Consider the following 20,635-nt stretch of genomic DNA (forward strand, 5'->3'; position numbering starts at 1 on the left):
CCAAGCATAGTATAGTTGCCCCAGTAGATGTAGCTAGTATAGTTGCCCCCAGAATAGGTAGTAGTTTCGCCAGTTTATGAAGCTAGTATAGTTGCCCCCAGTCTCTGCTCAGTCAGTTTCTGCGCTCCCCCTCCAGATAGTGTCAGTGGATAGCAGGCGGAGAATTACTCACCTTTCATCCACGTTGCAGACTTCCAGCGCCGACGTCACTCTTTTCTCCCTGCTTGTCCCCGCCTCCTCTCTGTCTGTAATTAGAGCGGGACTACAAGAAAATGGCCGCCGATGCCCGCATTTGTGGACATCGGCGGCCATTTTGTTGTAGTCCCACTCTAATTACAGACAGACGGCGGGGAGAGACAGAGCGGGCGGCAGAGCGGTGACACTGTACTGTGCGCCCTTGTAAGCTGGCGCCCTGAGCGACCGCTCTGGTCGCTCAGGTCAAAGGCCGGCCATGGCCATCTGAGTCAAAGAAAGATGGCAATAGTTTGATATTGTCACGGTTACAGTAGATACAGGCGCTGATCCAGCCTCAACTCCTGTATATAGAATTCACCAGCTGCTCAGAAAAACCACATCCACAATCCGTAACAAAAGAGTAAAGACAAATCCACAGCGCTTGGTGATCAGTTTGGCACCTGCAGTGTCAGCACAGTGCTCAACAGTGATATATCATAATGATCACCATCAGGAGCAATACAGCAACAGGTCACTTTCCATCCATGAAACAAAGATTTTTATTTCAGCTGCGTTTAAAAGCACATATACGATGTCTTACTTCCGGGGTACTTTTGACAGGGACCCTCAGTAGATAAAAAGCATATAGTGTAATCACTTATACACGCAAAATCCAGTCTCAATGTCAGACAAATGCCCAGTCTCCAGTTTTGGCCTTCCGCCATCACCAGCTGTGGTGGAACTACAAGTCCCATGAGGCATTGCAATACTCTGACAGCTCTAAGCATAACTCGGGGAGGCAGAGGCATGATGGGATTTGTAGTTTTGTCACAGCTGGACTGCCAAGGTTAGCCATCACTGCACTATATATACAATATACCTGTTGCTGTATTGCTTCCTGGTGATGGTCACTATGATATATCATTGTTAAGCACTGTGGTGACACTGCAGGTGCCAAACTGATCACCAAGCGTCGTGGATTTGTCTTTACTTTAATAGTTTGATATTGTGTAAAGCTCTCTGAAGTATGCTGATGTTGTAAATGTTAACTGTGCCTTTTTTTTTTCATTCCAGAATTCACCCATCCTACTTTGCACAGGATGTGATTCTTGGCATTATGACTCTTCTCGGAGGAGAAAATTCAGACTATGACTACAGTGCACTGAGTTGCGCTTCTGACACCTCTTTCAACCCCAACTTCTTTACCGAGACCGAATCTTTGAAAGGAATATTTTACAAAAGGGCTAAATTCATACAGCCCGATGAGGACCTCTATAAAAGCGTCCACCCAGAGGACCGCAAGCATCATGCTATTATAAATGTCGGAGGCATTCGGTACCTGCTGCCATGGACAACTCTAGAAGAGTTCCCATTAACTCGCCTGGGGCAGCTGAAGCTGTGCAGCAATTTCGATGAGATTTTGAGCATTTGTGATGATTACGATGTGACTTGTAATGAGTTCTTCTTTGACCGGAACCCTGGAGCTTTCAGGACTATTCTGACTTTCCTACGTGTGGGGAAACTCCGCCTCCTGCGTGAGATGTGTGCGCTGTCTTTCCAGGAGGAGCTGCTCTACTGGGGCATTGAGGAGGACAACTTGGAGTGGTGCTGTAAGAGACGCTACATCCAAAAGATGGAGGAGTTTGCCGAACTCAACCTGCGTGAGGACGAGCTGATCGAGAATGAAAACCCTTCAGAGCCAGAGGATGAAACCCGCTTTGAAAAGTTCATGCGTAACCTCAGGGATATGGTGGAGAAGCCGCAATCTGGACTTCCAGGGAAAATCTTTGCCTGTCTGTCGGTCTTATTTGTGACAATTACAGCTGTGAACCTTTCTATCAGCACCATGCCAGATTTGCGGGAAGAAGAGGAAAAAGTAAGACTCCTTTTTATTTGTAGCTGTAGAGTATTGCACCGTGTAAGGGCCCGTTTCCATTAAACGCAGTGCGATGCAGCTACATAGACGCATCGCACCCTGGCTGTTCTGTAACCAATGCACGGCAATGGAACAGTTTCCATTGCATGCTGGTTATGCGGAGCAGTGCAGAGCGATCAGAGAACTTGCAGCATGCAGCAGATTCTCACACAGCCGTATTCGCCTGCTGTCTCCTCCTATACACTTCCCGAAGTGGCGCGAATGGGAGCGGAAGTGATGCATAGCCGCATCGCATCCCTTTCGCTAGTGGCAACAGGCGCTTAGCCATCAGGATAGCTGGAAGTTTTGAATCAGGATGAACAAGTTAGCCGATAAATGGTATCCCCCTGACTCCAAACTCCCTGCTTTTTGGGGGGTAATAAATTCATTCATTTTTTTTAAATCACATTTTGAAAGAAGTCTATGTAAATTCATGGTTTAATCTAACAGGCATTTAAAGAGGAACTCCAGTGAAAATATTGTAAAAATGAAGCATTTTTTTTTATTACATTAATTATGTATAAATGATTTAGTCAGTGTTTGCCCATTGTAAAATCTTTTAAATCCCTGATTTACATTCTGACATTTATTACATGGTGCCATTTTTACTGTTGGCAGGTGATGTAGCTGCTGCATGCTTTTTTTGGCAGTTGGAAACAGCTATTTCCCACAATGCAACAAGGTTTACAGACAGGAAACTGCTAGGCATACCACGGTCCTCAGAGTTTCTTGTAGGAAAGGGTTTCACCACAATATCAGTCATACAGCGCCCCCTGATGGTCTGTTTGTGAAAATAAATTGATTTCTCATGTAAAAGGGGATATCTGCTACTGATTGGGATAAAGTTCAATTCTTGGTCAGAGTTTCTCTTTAAAGCAAATCTGAATTGAATATAAACTTATGAGATAATGAATTGTATGTGTAATATAGATAATTAATAGAACATTATTAGCAAAGAGAAGAGTCTCATATTTTTATTTTCATTTTTTCAGCTTTATTTATAACATTGCATTATGTTGTGACATTAGAAGTTAAGAAACCACTTTTTGTATTTCAAGTTGTAAAACTGAGCAGAGCCAATGACCCTTTGAGCTTCTCTGCAGTAAAACCTTATCTCAAGCTGTCTCTCACTGTTTCTTGGCTGTTAAAGCTCTTCAGAATACACGACTGAGGGCCCTTTTCTACTAGCAATCGCTAGCGTTCACGCTGAACGCTAGCGATTGCTGAATCGCAAAATGCAGGAAAGTTCCGGCGATTGCGTTCACGATTTTGCTATGTTGTAGTTTGCATAGCAAAATCATGGCAAATATCGCTCCGCAGCGTGATCGCGTTTGAGGCAAAAACGAATTGCGGTAGTGGAAATAACCTACCGCGATTCCTATGTTATTTAGCAAACCGTAGCGATTTAAAAAATCACTAGCCGTTTGTGATTTTGCGATTCAGCATCGCAAACGCCGCTAGTGGAAAAGGGCCCTGAGTTTGACCTAGTTGATCAAGCTCAGAGAAGACCACAAAGGGGGGGGATACTAAATTGAGAGGTGGCTTACCTCAATAACGACACAGTCATACACATATGAATTTTAAATTATGCACAGGCACTGAGTTTTGTGGGTCTAACGCCCACTTCCTCAGGCCAGATACAGTGCCAGAGATGTATCTAGAGCTCTAGCTACATCTCTGGCACTATATTTGGCCTGAGGAAATGGGCGTTAGACCCACAAAACTTGTTGCCTGTGCATAATTTAAAATTCATATGTGTATGACTGTGTCATTATTGAGGTAAGCCACCTCTCCCTTTATTATTTTAGCTGTTTTAACACAGTTTTACCTATCATTGGGCACCTCTTTCCCTTTGTGCTTTTCACCCTCCTTTGGAGTGGTGTACTGGGGTACCCAGTGGCTCTGCCACTGACAGGCCCTTTGTTGTTTTACCGAGAGTGCAACCGGATCCGGTTCCAGCTGGTCACCCAAGTGTAGTTGGGTTTATAAATCTCCACCTGCCTTCCTTGGTTGGTTGCCCCCTGTGCAACTTTCCTTTGTGAGCACCACAACCCTTTTATTTACATTTACCATTTAACTTGTGACGTACTGCACCATTTGGGCTCCTGTTGTTTCTGTGTTTTTCTTTTTAAGGGTGTTAATCAGCTTCTACCACAAACTCAGAGAAGCTCTTTTGCATAGATAACAATTAAAGTTTTTTTAACTCTTCCTGTACTGGGAAACAATACAAGACTTTTCTTTGCTACTAATGTTCTATTTCTGAGCTGTACTAAAAAAACAATTCATTATCTCATAAGTCTATTTTTGCTTCAGATTTGCTGTAAGGCCTTTCACACAGGTGTTTAAAAAAAAGGGATATTTAGTGAGCATTACTGCAGTTCACCAAACACCTCCCAATGGACTATTAAAACAAGTAATTAAGCTGAATGGCTCAATTTATACTGCAGTGGACAGCCAGTGACCTTGTGGCAGGAGCTGCAGCATGTATTAATGTTAGGGAAAACCAGAAGAATCTGTCTGCCAGTATAATATGACTATTTGTAAAACTGAAAGCTTTTGGTGTACTAGAAGCCGGTGGTTTAGGACAAATGCCTGGATACAAGGGCAAGAAATGATGCATTGTGGGTAAATCACTTTTTCTCCTTAAGGTGGCCATACACTCATCGATTTTCTTATTCAATTCCTTGCAGATTCGATTCCCCAAGTGTCAGATCAAACAGGTTTTGATCCATTTTAACCACTTCAGCCTTCAGTTGTTTATCACCTCATGCATCCAAGCAATTTTTACCTCCCATTCATTCGCCAATACCTTTATCACTAATTATCACAATTAATTAATCTATATCTTGTTTTTTCCGCCACCAATTAGGCTTTCTTTGGCTGATACATTTTGCTAAGAATTATTTTTTTCTAAATGCATTTTAAACGGGAATATTAAGATAAAAATGGAAAAAATTTATTATTTCTCAGTTTTTGGCCATTATAGCTTTAAAATAATACATGCTACCATAATTAAAATCTATATCCTTTATTTGCCCATTTGTCCTGGTTATTACACCATTTAAATTATGTTTCTATCACAATCTATGGCGCCAATATTTTATTTGGAAATAAAGGTGCATTTTTGGTGTGGGAGATAAACCGTTAATTTTAAATGTAATAATGTGTGTTTATTTCATAAAATGTATGTAGATGTAGTTTTACTATTTGGCCACTGTTTTTTTTTTTTTTTTTTTTAGTCCTGGAAACAAGCACTCTCGCTTCCAGGAAATAGGAGGAAGTAGCAGGGACTTGGATCAATGACTGAGAATTATGTTCCCATTCATTGATCTCCGGGATAACAGGGGTGGCACGGGCACGCACGATCACAGCAGCGTCACGATCATAGCCTGGTCACTAGGTGGGTGTAAGCCTACGGTCCTCAAGTGGTTAAGGACCAAAGCGCGGTTCAGCAGGGGGTTTGTTGGTTCATGGAGGGCAAAGTCTAATGCTGGGTACACGCGGTGCGTTCCCGCACTCGATGCCCCGCTCGATTGCCGGCCGCTCGATTATTTCCGACCATTTCCGAGCGCGGTTCGATGATTGGTAGGTCGATTCTCATGCAAAGTATGCCAAATCAACCTAATGATCCATCGAAACGGGAATCGGACATGTCAGAAATAATCAAGCGGCCGGGAATCGAGCGGGGCATCGAGTGCGGGAACGCACCGTGTGTACCCAGCATAAGATGCCAGGACAACTGTGCCTTTAGGCTCCTGTAATGTAAATCCAGGCCTGCACGACATACTTACCTCCCACGTAGTGTACTCCCCAATCTCCTTCTCCTCTTCCACGCCCTCTTTGTCCATTGCGGTCGATAAAATTCTCCATTTTAAAAATTGCAATGACCCTGTAACAGCTTCCTGGTCTGCACTCCGTTAACCAGTAAAATTACTTGAACCATAGGGAAACATGGACATTATCTGGCACATCAGTTGTCCTTTCAGTTATAGCTGACATCAACTGATTAGGGTCAAATCTATGGAGGTGGCATTCAGGGCTGTGGAGTCGGTACAGAAATCATCCGACTCCTCAGTTTATGAAACCACCGACTCCAACTCCAGGTACCCAAAATGGCTCCGACTCCTCGACTCCAACTCCTTAGTATAATACTTACCAGGTCTGTGGATTTTGTACAAAAATCATCCAACTCCGACCCCCGACTCCTCAGTTTATGAAGCCACCTGACTCCAGGTACGCAAAATTGCTCCGACTCCTCGACTCCAACTCCACAGCCCTGGTGGCAATTGGACAAACAGTTTGGGCCACCTGGCGCCTGCCCCCTGTTTGCTCTCCTGACCGCCTTCCTGGCGCACGCATCACCGAATCCCTGTTCTCATTCAACCAGTGGCACCTGCCGCCCTTCCTTATGAAAGCTTTGACAGAGGGGAAGTTTGGCACGCATCCAAAGACCGTGGCCTGCTGCTCCATTTGACGGCACCATCATTGGGCCAAGCGCTGCACTCAATCAGTAGCAGTGACATCTGATAGGACACTGCTACTGACCAGCTGTACGAGTTAGCAGAAGGAGCAGTGGGCTGTAATTGGCTGGTCTCCTGCCGAACTGGTTTCCGAAGATGGATGGGCACCACGCAGTGGGCGATACAGGGCAGATAATGTATAAATGCACACACTAGGGACACATTTATACGCTACAGGGAACAGCGCCGGGAGTTTTGTCGCTCATCCCAATATCGCTGCCCATTACCGCCACGCACCCTATCCACCCCAACAGCTCAACACCTTGCAGCATGTCCGATTGATACATGCAACCAATTTGCAACCAGCCCCAAATTGGTCGCATCGTCATCAGGCATGCTCTTTGCAGCACCAATTTCCATCCGATGATTGCTGTGAGGTGACTGTTTACCTCTAAGCACTGCACAAATTAGTTACCAAGTTCTTTGCTGAGCAAGCCATTATGTTGTATAGCGGGGAAGAGGAGCAGAAGATGTATCACTGTAGTGTGCAGGGCTTACTACAATTGGCAGAGCAGGATCTAACATAGTGCATCACTGAAGGAGGAACATCAGTACTTAGATTATGCTGTCACCAAATAACAATTGTACACTTTTTTGCGCACCAAAATGTGTATAGTTTTAGCCATTGTGGGTTTAGCCAGTATTGGTTGTTCAGGGTGAGTCTACCACATTCTTTACTGAAGAGGTTAAGCTTTAAGCTTGAGGCCAGCTTCACGCTTTAGTTTGGCCCGCACACTGCACCACCAAAAAACGGGCCTTCAGGGATTAACGCGTTAGCACGTGGTAATCCCTGTCTGGCATTTGGTCTATGCTCACTTCCTCTTGGGCAATCAATGACGTGCGCAGAATTGTATTTCTAAAATACGCTTGTGCGACGCTGAAAACTGCGGCAGGTTTTTTAAACACTATGCTACTATCAGGCCTGGAACCCACTACAAATCGCAAAACACTATCGCAATCGCTAGCGTTTTTATTCAGAGTTTTGTAAGCGATTTCATGAGCGTTTTCTGGCGCTTTTGGGAGAGATTTTAAAAAGTGTAAGCTTTTTGCCAGCGATTGTGTAGCGATTTGCGATTAGCGATTTTAATTCTGATAGGTCCTTTCAATGTATCAGAATTTTATTACAGCTTGCAATCGCACACAAATCGCTATGTGTAGCGATTCATGAGTGATTTGCCAGCGCTTCAATACATTACATTGAAGAACAAACGCTCCCAAAATGCTGCACATCCTGCGATTGCTATTTTGCTAATCACAATTGCTACTTGGGAATTTGATATTTATTAATTTAATTTATTTACGTTGGCAGAGCGTTTAGGGAAACCGCTAGCGATTTAAAGCGCTCCCTAAATGCTCAAAAAAATCGCTCTAGTGGGTTCCAGCCCTGAGTGAACGCAGATCTCCGTAACAGAGCATTTTTTGCCTTTGGAAGAGTTCTACTTCCACAGCTTATACATCTTCTCTACTTTGTTGGACATAGACAATCCTGGTATTGGGTTTTTTTCAGGACGGATAGGGCTTTATTTTAATGTTAAACACTTAATCTCACATTTGACAAAAAAAAACAATAAATGCATGAAAGCAAAGCAAAATTTTGAAAAGAAAAACAAAAGTTTTCTCACTTTGACGCAACAAAAAATATTTTCAATTGGGAGTCGAGCTGCATTTTTTCCCTAAGGTCTGTTTCACACTGGCAATTTTGTGGCAAACGGATCTGTGAAAACGGATCTGATCACCGGTCAGTCGGATCCGCTTTCACTCAGTTTCCATTTATATTTTAAATGCTCCGTTTCTTCACTAGTGTGAAGAAACGTTCCATTTTCTCATTGCCCCCAGTGCAGTGTTTCACGGAACGGACCCGTACAAATGGACGCATGTGAATGGTTCCACATGTTAACATAGGATCCGTTCACGTTCCGTTTGTACAGCATATGGTCCGTTCCGCAGAAAATTTGGCATGATACTTCATTGATAGACCAAGACCCCTGTATATTCCCCAAAATTACCTCATCTAGAAAACTAGAAGCCCCCCCCAACGTATTCAACAAGGATACCCCTTCAGGGCCGGTCCTAGACTTTTTGCCGCCTGAGGCAAGCTTGTGAGATGCCACCCCCACCCCCCAGTATAATAACCCTCCCCAGAAAAGGTAGCCTGGAAGGGGTAGGGGGGGGGGGGCACAGTGGTGGGGAGGGGGTTTGGACCTTCACCTGGGTCCCCCAATCTGCTCTCCCCCCTCCAGCTATTAAGCGTCGCAATGTAGTATAATCAAGCAGAGGGCGGGGATTACTCACCTCTTCCGCGTTCCAGCGTGCGTTCCACTCTCGTTACTTCCTGCACTGCCGTTCACTTACAGTACAGTGGGCGGGATTGCAGTACCCTATACCCCCTTCCTGCTACCCCCTTCAGGCTCGCCCCCCCCACCGACTGAGGAACCCGCTTCACCCCGCCCACGCCTTATGGGCAAGCCTGGCCCTGTACCCCTTGTTGATTTGACCCTCTGGTCTTTTCTCGATTTTGATTGGAAGAATTGGGTAAAATGTAAAGATTTAATTTTTTTCTGCAAACATTGCTAATTTTAAAGCACACAATGCCCACATTCTGTTTGCAGGCCCCAAAATACATCCTGAAACATATTCCTCAACTTCACCCGTGCATTGGGGTAACAAATACCACTAGCTCGGTCGCATTGTTAGAGAACTTGGGCGGCTAGAATCAACTGAGTGCATTTTTATGGGCTGAAAATCCAAAGCAGAATTTTTTCCACCATACTTAATTTCTGGAGCCACACGGTAACGTAGGTATTGCCGCACACTTCTGGCGCAGTGTACTGCAGTGTGGGGGGTGTGAACTCCCTCATAGACTTTTATTGCCCGGGGACGTGGTGTGGTAAAATAACCACACCCAACGCTCCAGTGTGAATGGGCCCTGAAGCTGCTGTATTTACCAAATAATAAAAATGATTTTCAAATATTTTCTTCCACAAAGTGTATATTTTATGAGCATCTCTGGTGCCAGCCCAGAATGTAATTAGGGTTATTGGCAGTTCTAAGTGGTAGAGAATGGCCATATATTAGAAAGTGTTCCATTTTCTCTCTGATTGAAGCAGGCAAAGGTAATTAATCACATTTGTACACAGTGTAGAGAAACATCATCACTTATTTTTCCTTCACAGACTGAAGCCATCTGTCTTTAATTAAACTAAATAATGAAGCAATGAAGCCTCTGGTTTATCTGTGCAGTTCCCTGACAGGGGAGCCTACAGCTCTACACCACACCCCTGTTAAGTTATTCTCCTACACCAGGGCTTGCCTCTATGTTGCAGATCCCACAGTCTGTGCTCCCCTTGCTGATGCTGAAAGTAAGGCAGTCTATGCATGGGTTTTCTTTATCCCAACTCTCCGCCCCTCAAATAGCCAAATATCATAATGCTGTAGCATCCATTGTTTCTTATAGCGTAGGAGTGTCAAACTCAAATAAAGAGTGGGCTGTAATTGAACACTGGGACCAAGTCGTGGGCCAACAGCTCGCTGGTATCTAGTAGTCCTCCCTCCCCTATACAGTTCCCTTGTGTCTAGTGGCTCTCTGCCTACCCTATACAGATGCCTGCTGTCTACTGGCACTACACCTTCCCCTATTTAGCTCCCTGGCGTCTAGTGGTACCCCCTCCCATATACAGTTCCCTGGTGTCTAGTGGTCCCCCTTTCCCCTATACAGTTTCCTGGTGTCTAGTGGCCCTTCTCTCCCCTATAAAGTTTTCTGGTGTCTAGTGCCCCCCTCCCTTCCCTATACAGTACCCTGGTGTCTATTGTCCTCTCCCTTATACAGTTCCTTGGTGTTAAGTGGTTCACCTCACAACCCTAAATAATTCCTTAGTGTCTAGGGGTCAACCCTTGCACCCTTGTAGGCACTTGTGCTGATCTTGTTTGTTTAGCGCACAAGGGAGTCCTCTTAATGCGCATAGGCAGTTTAAGTGTGAATCATGTACTAGTTCACAGCTGCAGCTTTGGTGCTTGAGATGTGCATGCACCTGTGAGGAGGAGGTGCAGAAGCCTGACTAGCAATGAGAAGAGCATGGGAAGAGACGCGCAGAAGGTAGGAATGTTCCAGGGGCAGGCATCTGATTGCCAGACAGTCAAAAGAAAAACGAGGGGTATTACAGGGAAAAGGTGGGTGAACAGCGAACAGACAGCAGTGTGAGTGACCTCACATTAAAAAGTACAACACTAAATGTAGTCTTATTTATAATACTTTTAGGTTACTTCAGGTACCTTTTAAGATTTTGAGCACACACCCATAGTTACGGTATAAGGAAAGCTATGCTCTGTGAGTATTATCAGAGAGATCACTTCTGTACTATTTCTATATTTTGTGTCCTCTAGTATGTGGAATTGTACACTTAGGTTCCAGGTTATAATAAAGTGCATAGAAAACCAAATAAACACAAACAATCTTGCCAGTGTTTCAAGTCAATGGGAACCCTATGAGGAAAAAAAAAAGTCAGATACTCCCCTAAGGAGAGGGGAAGGCTCTGGGTCCTAATCAGCCTTCCCTCTCCTCTCTCGGTCCCCGTTACAGCGTTCGCTCCCCCGTAGCCGCATTCGTCCAATTTGGTCAAATGCTGCTGTTGCTGCCGCTGAATGGAGGCTTCGGAAGTCTTCGGGAGCCAAAGTGCTCCGAAGACTGGCCGCTCCATACTGCGCACATGTGTGTCCTCTCTGGGGCCCTCGCGCATGTGCAGTATGGAGCCACCCACCAGTCTTTGGGAGGACTCGGCCCCCAAGAACCTCTGAAGTCCCCCGCGGTGGGGGATTTGAACGTAGGAGCTGCCCCGCGCAATGAGGGGACTGAGAGAGGCGCGGAAAAGCTCTATAGGACCCAGAGCCTTCCCTCTCCTTAGGTGAGTATCTGGCTTTTTTCTTTTGCAATCAGGTTCCCATTGACTTTCAGTACTGCAGCCACCTCTACCACCATCTCTTATTGGCAGTCATCAAGCTGAGGCAACCCCTCTCACTCACTGCAGATGGTGGTGGGAGTGGCATGTGTATAAGCACAATTCTGTGTGCCTAATAATGTGCTCCCCTCAGTGATGCAATTCAACACAGCTGTGTCCCATTTTGAGGTACACCTTTGCTTGCAGTCTCCATCTGGAGGTGGGGTTGATTATTTCACTGCTGCTTGGAGCTTCTTCAGGATGCTATGTGCTATTTAGGAAGAGCTGTGTATGATTTTCTTGCAGTGTGATATATTGGGAACCCAATGCCTCTATCCCTCTTTCTTCCTCATGTGTCCCAATTTCTTCCTCATGTGTCCCTATTTCTTCCTCATGTGTCCCTCTTTCTTCCTCATGTGTCCCTCTTCCAGGACTGATGTACAGATCTATGTAATTGACTCTAAAACTTTATTCAAATCCTTTAAATTTATATATATTTTTTCTAATGTTACTTTCAAGGAAAATTACCAAGGATAGGAAGGACCAGTGTGGTTTAAATTATAAAACAACCTATTTTTCCTATGAAATAGTTATGGTATGCGTGACTAAGAGTGTGCTGGGGGCGTGATTAGGGGTGTGACAGAGGTGTGGCTTACATATACTGCTAGTAGGCGGACCTCTCACACATAGCAAGTTAGAGTTCTTCCCTAGCTTAGCCTTTTGTGGCCTATTTGTAACACATTAATAAACAAAGTTTGTTGATTTCCACAACTGCAGAACCATCCATGGCATAACTACTGGAGGATAAAAGACCCAGGATTGGAGTGGGTCTGTCCTTTTACCCACTCTCCCTCCCTCAAACACAGGGTCCCTCCTGTGTGTAGCAATCCCTGCAATCTAAGAGCCTTCTGTCATGCTGCTCCTACATTATGGAACTCCTTACCTAAGCAGATCAGGACAGCTCCATCTCTGGACGTGTTTAAATCCAGACTGAAAACCCACCTGTTCAGTTTGGCATTTGCAGAAATATAACTTTTGTTGTGTTAATACTTCATCTTACTACCAAATACTGAATCTGAGAGAGCCTAAGCGCTTTGAGTCCTATGGGAGAAAAGCGCTATAGAAATGTTATTGTTATTGTTGATCTAGTGCTCCCCCACAGCTGCCGTGGTTGTGGTGCTTTGTGGAGCCAATGCATAGAGGTGCAGATAGTGTTATATTAACCTGTCAGAGCACTTGCCTCCCCATCTGCATCACTCTCTTGCTGGTGTTTTTCTCTCCTCATGTTCATTTCCCATTGCTGGCACCCCAGCTGGGAAGTCACAGCAATGTCAATAGTGGGAGATTCAAAGGAGTATGATAAGAGAACAGCAGCTAGAGAGTAAAGCCTCCTCTACACGGGTAGATGAGGCTCTGATCCGGCGGCTCGATTAGCCGCCGGATCGCCTCTTCCGCGTCCCCGCTCGTCGGATTCGATTCCCCGCTCGTCCCGCCGGCGCCGCTTATCTTCCGCTAGATTCCCTGCCATTGTCCCCTCACGGGGAACGAGCAGGGAAACGGCGGTGGGGAGATCCATCCTGTCGGATCTTATCATCAACGGCTCGATTGATAAGCCACATCGCCGCCTCATCTACCCGTGTAGATGAGGCTTAAAGGTGGCCATACACTTATAGATTTGCAGCAGATTCGACCATCAGATAGATTTCTGTCAGATGCCTGTCAAGTTAAATCTGGCCTATATCTATCTGATGTGTGCCACACATGGAAGGAAGAAGCCTCTGGATCCTAAAGAGGCTTCCCCCGTCCGCCACAGCAGAGGGGATCCAGCACTGGGACCACCTGAAGATCGCCTTGTCACATGCGCAGTAGCATCTCTCCACTCAGGCTCCAGCGGAAATAGCAAAGCCTGATTGGGTCCGCTCCTCTGTGCAGGTGCGAGCTGTCTGTGGACCCGATCGGACCCATGGAGCGGACCCGATCAGGCTCGGCTATTTCCGACCTGAGCCCAAGCGGAGAGACATTACTGCACCTGCGCAGGAGCAGAAATGTAAATATTGTGAGCGACTTCTCTTGGCTGCCAGCGTTGGATCGGGCTGTTGGAGGGAGATGGGGAAGCCTCATTAGGATCCAGAGGCTTAGGGCTTATTTCCACTAGTTCTGCACCAGTTGGAGGGAGATGGGGAAGCCTCATTAGGATCCAGAGGCTTAGGGCCTATTTCCACTAGTTCTGCACCTGTTCTGCAGCATCCAGATTTCTGGATATGGTTCTGGGAAACAGTGCATGATGCAGAAATCTGCAAATTGCGTTTAGTGGAAACGGGCCCATAGACAATCATTGGAGCCAGTTTTTCTGCATCCGGAATCCACGTGTAGTGGAAACAGACACTTACCCCTCCCCGATGTAAGTCCCCTCCCCCCAACGGGGCTCTCTTTTTCAGTTACAGGTTTACTTAAAGGGGAACTGAAGAGAGAGGTATATGGAGGCTGTCATGTTTATTTCCTTTTAGACAATACCAGTTGCCTGGCAGCCCTGCTGATCCTCTGCCTCTAATACTATTAGCCATAGCCCCTGAACAAGCATGCAGCAGATCAGGTGTTTCAGTGGTTCAGACTTATAAGTCTGATCTGACAAGACTAGCTGCATGCTTGTTTCTGGTTTTAATCAGATACTACTGCAGAGAAATAGACCAGCAGGGCTGCCAGGCAACTGGTATTGATTAAAAGGAAATACACATGACAGCCTCCATATACCTCTCTCTTCAGTTCCCCTTTAAAGTGGGATTAAGGTACATTCAAATTTCATCTATGGGCTAAAGCAGTGGTCCCCAACCTTTGTTGACCCAAGGACCGCTTCCACATCAGGCAGTTTTTCCAAGGACCTGTGTGCGTGCGTGTCTGGTAACCGGGGGGGGCTGTTCTATGGACAGTGTCAGTACATAAAGAAGTCCTGGAAGCCCCAGCTCCTAGCCACAAACCTAATCGCCCTCAGCACTTTGGACTTATTTTTTTGCTGACTCGGGCAGTGCTCACTGGTGGAGTATGAAGCACTGCACAAGATACATTTGGTGTACAGGTGGAGAAAGTGAGGGGGTACTGCCTTGACTTCCCTATCTACTGGTGCAGTCACCTCCAGCCTTTCCTGCCCTCATCTGCCTCCCCACACTCACTTTTACACTTCCCTCCTCCTCACTTTCGCTTTTACCCTTACCTTCTCCCCTCACTTCTACCCTTCCCTACACTTTTAAACCTTATATTCTACAGTAACTACATTAACTTCTTGCCTCAGCTGCTTACCTCACCTCCGTGCAGACTCTGTGGTTGGCAAGAAACCAGAATGTCTCAGTCATTCTCACTGCGGCCACCTGGTGTCCTTACAGACAGCAAACATCCTGCTTTACAAATTACTGACACCAGGTGGCAGCAGTAAGAAAGGCTGCAGACAGCTCTGTTTCTCTTCAGCATCCTGGTTACTGCAGTGACGTAGCTTCTAACTCTGTGAAGTGACGGCACGGCCCAGCTCAGCACAGTCTGCAGCCCAACAGTGTGCTGCGGACCAGGGGTTGGTGACCCCTGGGCTAAAGCATTAAAAACAGCATAACATTACCAGCTAAAATCATCTGACTGGTTTTCAAGGGTTGATACTCAAGCTTTTCACTTCCTGTAATGGTTAATAGATAAGCTTGCTGGGCAGCATTATCAGATTGTTTTGGAAGTGTAAAGGTGCCCGATCGTTCCCGAAGGCTGCAGTAATTAATCGGAAACAATTGGTCGTGCTCATTAACAGCCGGATTACCGCTAGCCAATTAGGTCGGATTAATGGAATCGATCTGTTTTTCAGATTGATGCCATCGATCTAATTGGATTGGTTAGTGGTAATTCAGCCATTAATGGGCAAGACTGATCATTTCTGATCATATTCTGGAGCAGAAATAATCAATTTGCCGCAAAATTGTACAGTTAATGAACACCTTTAGAAACAAGGCAAAAATCTGATAATTTGCCTTGAAGCTGACAATAATATCTGCTTCAGTGAGGTGCAAAATATGCAATCAAAAGATGTCAGAGCACAGAGAACTCTGATTTATATATTTTTTTTTTTATTTTTTTTTACTGCTTTTAATGTTTTAGAGGAAAAAATGTATTTTGAGTGTTATTTTAAGAAAGGAAAATACTTGCAGCAGCAGTTCATGCTCCCTAATTTTCTACTCAGCAATCTGTGGCTGCTTGCTGGAGGAATAGTACGTTTCCTTTTGTTCTGCAAAACTATAATGCTTTTACAAAACTGTTTCATCCGTAATAACTTTAAAACAATGTTCCATTTAATGCGTATAAAACCTGTGCTTGAATGTGAGGTTTATAGCAGTGCGTAGGAAATTCTCGGTTTACAATAGGAATGTGTCCCGAGAGGGTCTCATTTACATTTTGCATAAATTAAACCGTTGCTTCACATTAATTTCAATAGTTGCGTCTCATATGTCTATTTTGATTCCTTGAGACAAACCTATGTTAAAAAATGAGCTTAATAAGCTATTTGTTGTTTTATTAGTAGTCTCTAGCTTTTACAATTTGGTTTTCAATCTGTCATGGAGGAGCAGGAAGTCTGGTTTTGTGCCCTGCATTTGTCTTCCTCAGTGTACAGTAGAATGAGTTCTGGTTCCCTTAAAGCGTTTGCCCTGTTTCCAGCGTTATTGTACAGACCTGATTTACAATTTAAAAAGTAATATGACTGATTGCTATGGGCAACACACACAAATGCTGCTTAAAAATAAGGCTCTATTTTATCTCTATCATGGAAAAGTTGTTCTAGATTAACTTAGGACTGATGTCCACTATGCTGTCAACAGGTTTGCATAAGTAGATATGGCGGCATTTGGCCAATAAGAGCAGGTCAGTACAGGGAGAAAAGAGTGAGTACACTGGCTTAGACCAGAGTCTCACTTAGGAGAAAGAAAATGTGTTCTCATATATAGATACAGTATTAACTAATCAAGGACAGAAGATTAAGGGAACAGAATAGGCCAGTTCAATGCTTTCTTTACTAAATCTCGGGTGCTGCCATTGCAAATGGCAATAAGCAATTCAGCATCATAGCTCCCAACTGTCCCTCTTTCGGAGGGACAGTCCCTCTTTGGGAGCCTTGTCCCTCTGTCCCTCTTTCCTCCTCATTTGTCCCTCTTTCAGGAGTTTGTCCCTCTCTCTATGTAAATATATATATTTCTTTTCTAAAAATGTGTTTGATTGACTCTAAACTTTATTCCCATCTTTTCATTTGATGTATTACTAACTTTAAAATGTTAATATGAAGGGAAATGAACCAGGAGAGGACCAGTGTTATTTGAATTATAAAATCTTTCTTATGAAATCTTTATGGTATGCGTGATTAGGGGTGTGTCAGGGGCATGATTAGGGGTGTGGCTTAAGTGTCCCTCTTTCTCATCTTAAAAAGTTGGGAGGTATGCACCATGGACGTGGAAATCTACATTGGTGAAGATGGATTGGATAGAGGGAAGTCAGAGCTTTTAAATATGATACAATCACCTGCCTAGTGGTGATAACTATCTGAGAAATCATCTGTCTTGTAGCGGTATTAGGTGACTGTGGAGGTGTATAATTGCTAACATGGGTGGTAAGGAGCCCATTCTTATGAATCCGCTTCTCAATGCTAAGCCACAGAGGTCTAATTTGAGGGCAAACCCAGAAGATATGAGGGTGTGATCCCTTTTCATTACAGTTCCTCCTGACAAAAGGGATAGGCAGATGGTGTATTTGGGTCAGTTTAATAGGAGACCTATACCATTGCCAAACCATTTTTAAGTAATTTCCCCAGTGGATGGTAAGGTGTATGGCCTTCATAAAGGACAACTGAAGTGAGAGGTATATGAAGGCTGCCATACTTATTTCTTATTTATAATCTATACCATTTGCCTGGCATCCTGCTGATCCTCTGCCTCTAATACTTTTCCAGAGACCCTGAACAAGCATGCAGTAGATCAGGTGTTTCTGACATTATTGTCAGATCTGATAAGATTAGCTGCATGCTTGTTTCTGGTGTTACTCAGTACACTACTGCAGCCACATAAATCAGCAGGGCTGCCAGGCAACTTGTATTGTTTAAAAGGAAATAAATATGGCAGCCTCCATATTTTTCTCACTTCAGTTGCCCTTTAACTCTCTGAGCTGCAAATTGTCAATCCTCTTAAGGGCAAGGGGGGTCTCAGACTTAAATGCTCTGTCCCACGACTCATTGGAAGTTGAGGTGAGATAGATATACCGGTATATTTTTTTTTACACAATTACTACTTGTTACACATGCTTGTCCTTCAATTATCCTTGGTACTTGAGGAGTATTGTGGGTTTAGATTGCCTTTCTTTGTGCTGATATTCCCTCCTGTACCCATTCACAGAATCAGGCATACAGACCATGGAGTGGCACACTGGTTATGATTAAAGTTAATATTTAATCACAAAATGATGGAAATTTTAATTAAAATAGAGAAGCCTTAAAAAAAAAAGTCATTGTTTTTTACAATTGTCCCATACTTTTGTGACCAAGAAAGGTTTTAGCACTGTGATGTATGTCATGAGAATCCTATAGCCTGCAGGAGGATCACTGCAGTAAACCTAAATACACGTATGCAGGTCTGAGGTGTTTACGGTCTTCACAGATTGTTCAGCAGGGAGAAAAGGATGCTGAGATGTCTTGTACAGCAAATATATTGTTGGCAGGGAGACCATCCTTTTTTTTACTGGCAGTGGTTAGAGATGGCTGTGATGCAAAGGTAATAATTTTAACAGCATCAGAATAGACCTCCAAGAAATTCTTCTTCCTGCCATTCATTCCACAAAAACATGATCATAAAGGCTATTCACAAAACTGCCTGTAAAAAAAATGTTATATCTTCATTCCGCAGCCCATGGCAATTGTCAGGCTCTTCCTTTTCCACCCCCTCTTGCTGAATCCCAGGTGGATAATGCAACACCTTACAGTTGACTAGAGGAAAAGGACAGACCTACACTAGCACTTTCGTTTTCACAGAGAAAAGACCTATGGGAGACTCCCTGGGAAGTCAAAACACACCCTTACATCTTGCCAGAAGAACAGAGCTTGATGACCACTAAGTGCAGAATTGAAATAAGGGATTTATGAGTGTTGTTACTAATAGTCTGTAGAATTATTATTATGTTTGGGAGGCGGGCCATGGAGAAGATCGAAAAATTCCTGGAATTCCACTAGAGTCATGTGATTTATTAGATAAATAGGGGACACCGAGAGCCCAATATAGTGTAGTATGTATTGGAAACCGTGGATAAATGTAAGTGTGAGATGAATATACTCACAAACATGGGTTACCTCTTAGGCAACCACTGTAGATGCAGGTGAGGAGATTAGACCTGTCCTCACTCAGGATTAAGATGTCGCTCTCTGTAGATCAGGAAAGTAGGGGTAGGTCACCCCTCCACCAGGGGTGGACACAGTATTATCGTAAGAGAAACAGAGGCGCCAGCAGGATAAAAGGTAATAAAAATTTTAAAATTTGCTGGGAGGCAGTGGTGGACTTACCTCCGGAAGGCAGACTCAAAATACTGTCTGAATTAAACAAATAAATTTATTATTGGTACCCCAAAAGATGCAACGCGTTCCGCAGGCACAGCCCGCTTCATCAGGCAATAAGATAGGGGACAAACAGTAGCTCGTCAGTAGCACGAATAGCACCTCTGTTTGTCCCCTATCTTATTGCCTGATGAAGCGGGCTGTGCCTGCGAAACGCGTTGCATCTTTTGGGGTACCAATAATAAATTTATTTATTTAATTCAGACAGTATTTTGAGTCTGCCTTCCGGAGGTAAGTCCACCACTGCCTCCCAGCAAATTTTAAAATTTTTATTACCTTTTATCCTGCTGGCGCCTCTGTTTCTCTTACGATAATGTGATTTATTAGGTTTAATTACCTGCTTCTCAGATTAACTTCTAGATCATTGCCTAGGTGCTCTTCCCATTCAAGTATTTCGTCCCATACAAGCATGAACTGGCCAACTCCAAGCAGAAAAGTGAACTTTATTTTCTATCCCACGGGCACTGTATTCCCACCACTTCCCCAGCAGATCCTGCCTGGCCCCACAATTCTTTCAGCTGATCATCTGCCAATACTCTTCCCATAGGCCCTGAACAAGTATGTCGATCAGGTGTTTCTGACTGAAGTCTGATTGGATTATCTGCATGTTTGTTTCAGGTGTGTTATTCAGACAAAACTGCAGCTAAACAGATTGTTTGGAAGGAAATAAATATGGCATCCACCATATTCTTCTCACTTAAGGTGTATTTTAAAAATCCAGATTTCTTGTCCTGGCTGACTACAGACTGCTGCCGCTTTGTAAATGGGAGACCTACTGTACAACTTATGTACACATGAGAGGTATGGCTGCTGGAAGCAGCAGATTTGGGCGCATGAGACAAGTGGACAAAAAGGGCGCCCCATTCACTCCTATTATAAATATCGTTTAATGGGCGCCAATCAGGGAAAAAAGGGCGCCGGAGATTATTAACGTTTTACAAACGGCGCCCGGAGATTTTTAATGTTTTATAACTGTGCTTGTGATGATTTATGTTTAGAAAATGAGCTCGTGAGTCTTCAATAAAAACATTTATAAAAATACTAAACATATTTATCCTATTTAATTAAAACATTATTTAACATTTTAACCCTTACTGTTTGTAAAACATTATTATTCACAATATAAAGCGATCAGTACGTAACGTAAATTGCAATATATTTTTTACAATCACTATTTGTAAAACATTTCTAAAACCTTATCCACCCAAAAAATTGATTTAAATTTTTTTATTTACATGTTTTATTTATTAATGTTTGTAAAACATTATTATCCATAGGGGGTCTAAGGTTTAGGCACCACCAGGGGGGTCTTAGGGTTAGGCACCACCAGGGGGGTCTTAGGTTTAGGCACCAGCAGGGGGGTCTAAGGTTTAGGCACCACCAGGGGGGTCTTAGGGTTAGGCACCACCAGGGGGGTATTAGGTTTAGGCACCCCCAGGGGGGTCTTAGGTTTAGGCACCACCAGGGGGTCTAGGGGTTAGGG

General features: G+C 44.1%; 1 protein-coding gene across 1 annotated transcript in view; it reads left to right on the forward strand.

Annotated features, from left to right (window-relative positions):
- KCNG1 (potassium voltage-gated channel modifier subfamily G member 1) overlaps positions 1-20,635 on the forward strand; it is a 111,226-nt gene that overhangs the window by 77,420 nt on the left and 13,171 nt on the right. The window contains exon 2 of the mRNA XM_068262778.1: positions 1,249-2,050. Within this exon, the coding sequence (XP_068118879.1) occupies positions 1,292-2,050 (759 nt within the window). The 5' untranslated portion in view covers positions 1,249-1,291. The remainder of the gene's footprint in view (positions 1-1,248; positions 2,051-20,635) is intronic.

This window comes from Hyperolius riggenbachi, chromosome 12, assembly GCF_040937935.1.
Source record: "Hyperolius riggenbachi isolate aHypRig1 chromosome 12, aHypRig1.pri, whole genome shotgun sequence".
Lineage (NCBI taxonomy): Eukaryota > Metazoa > Chordata > Amphibia > Anura > Hyperoliidae > Hyperolius > Hyperolius riggenbachi.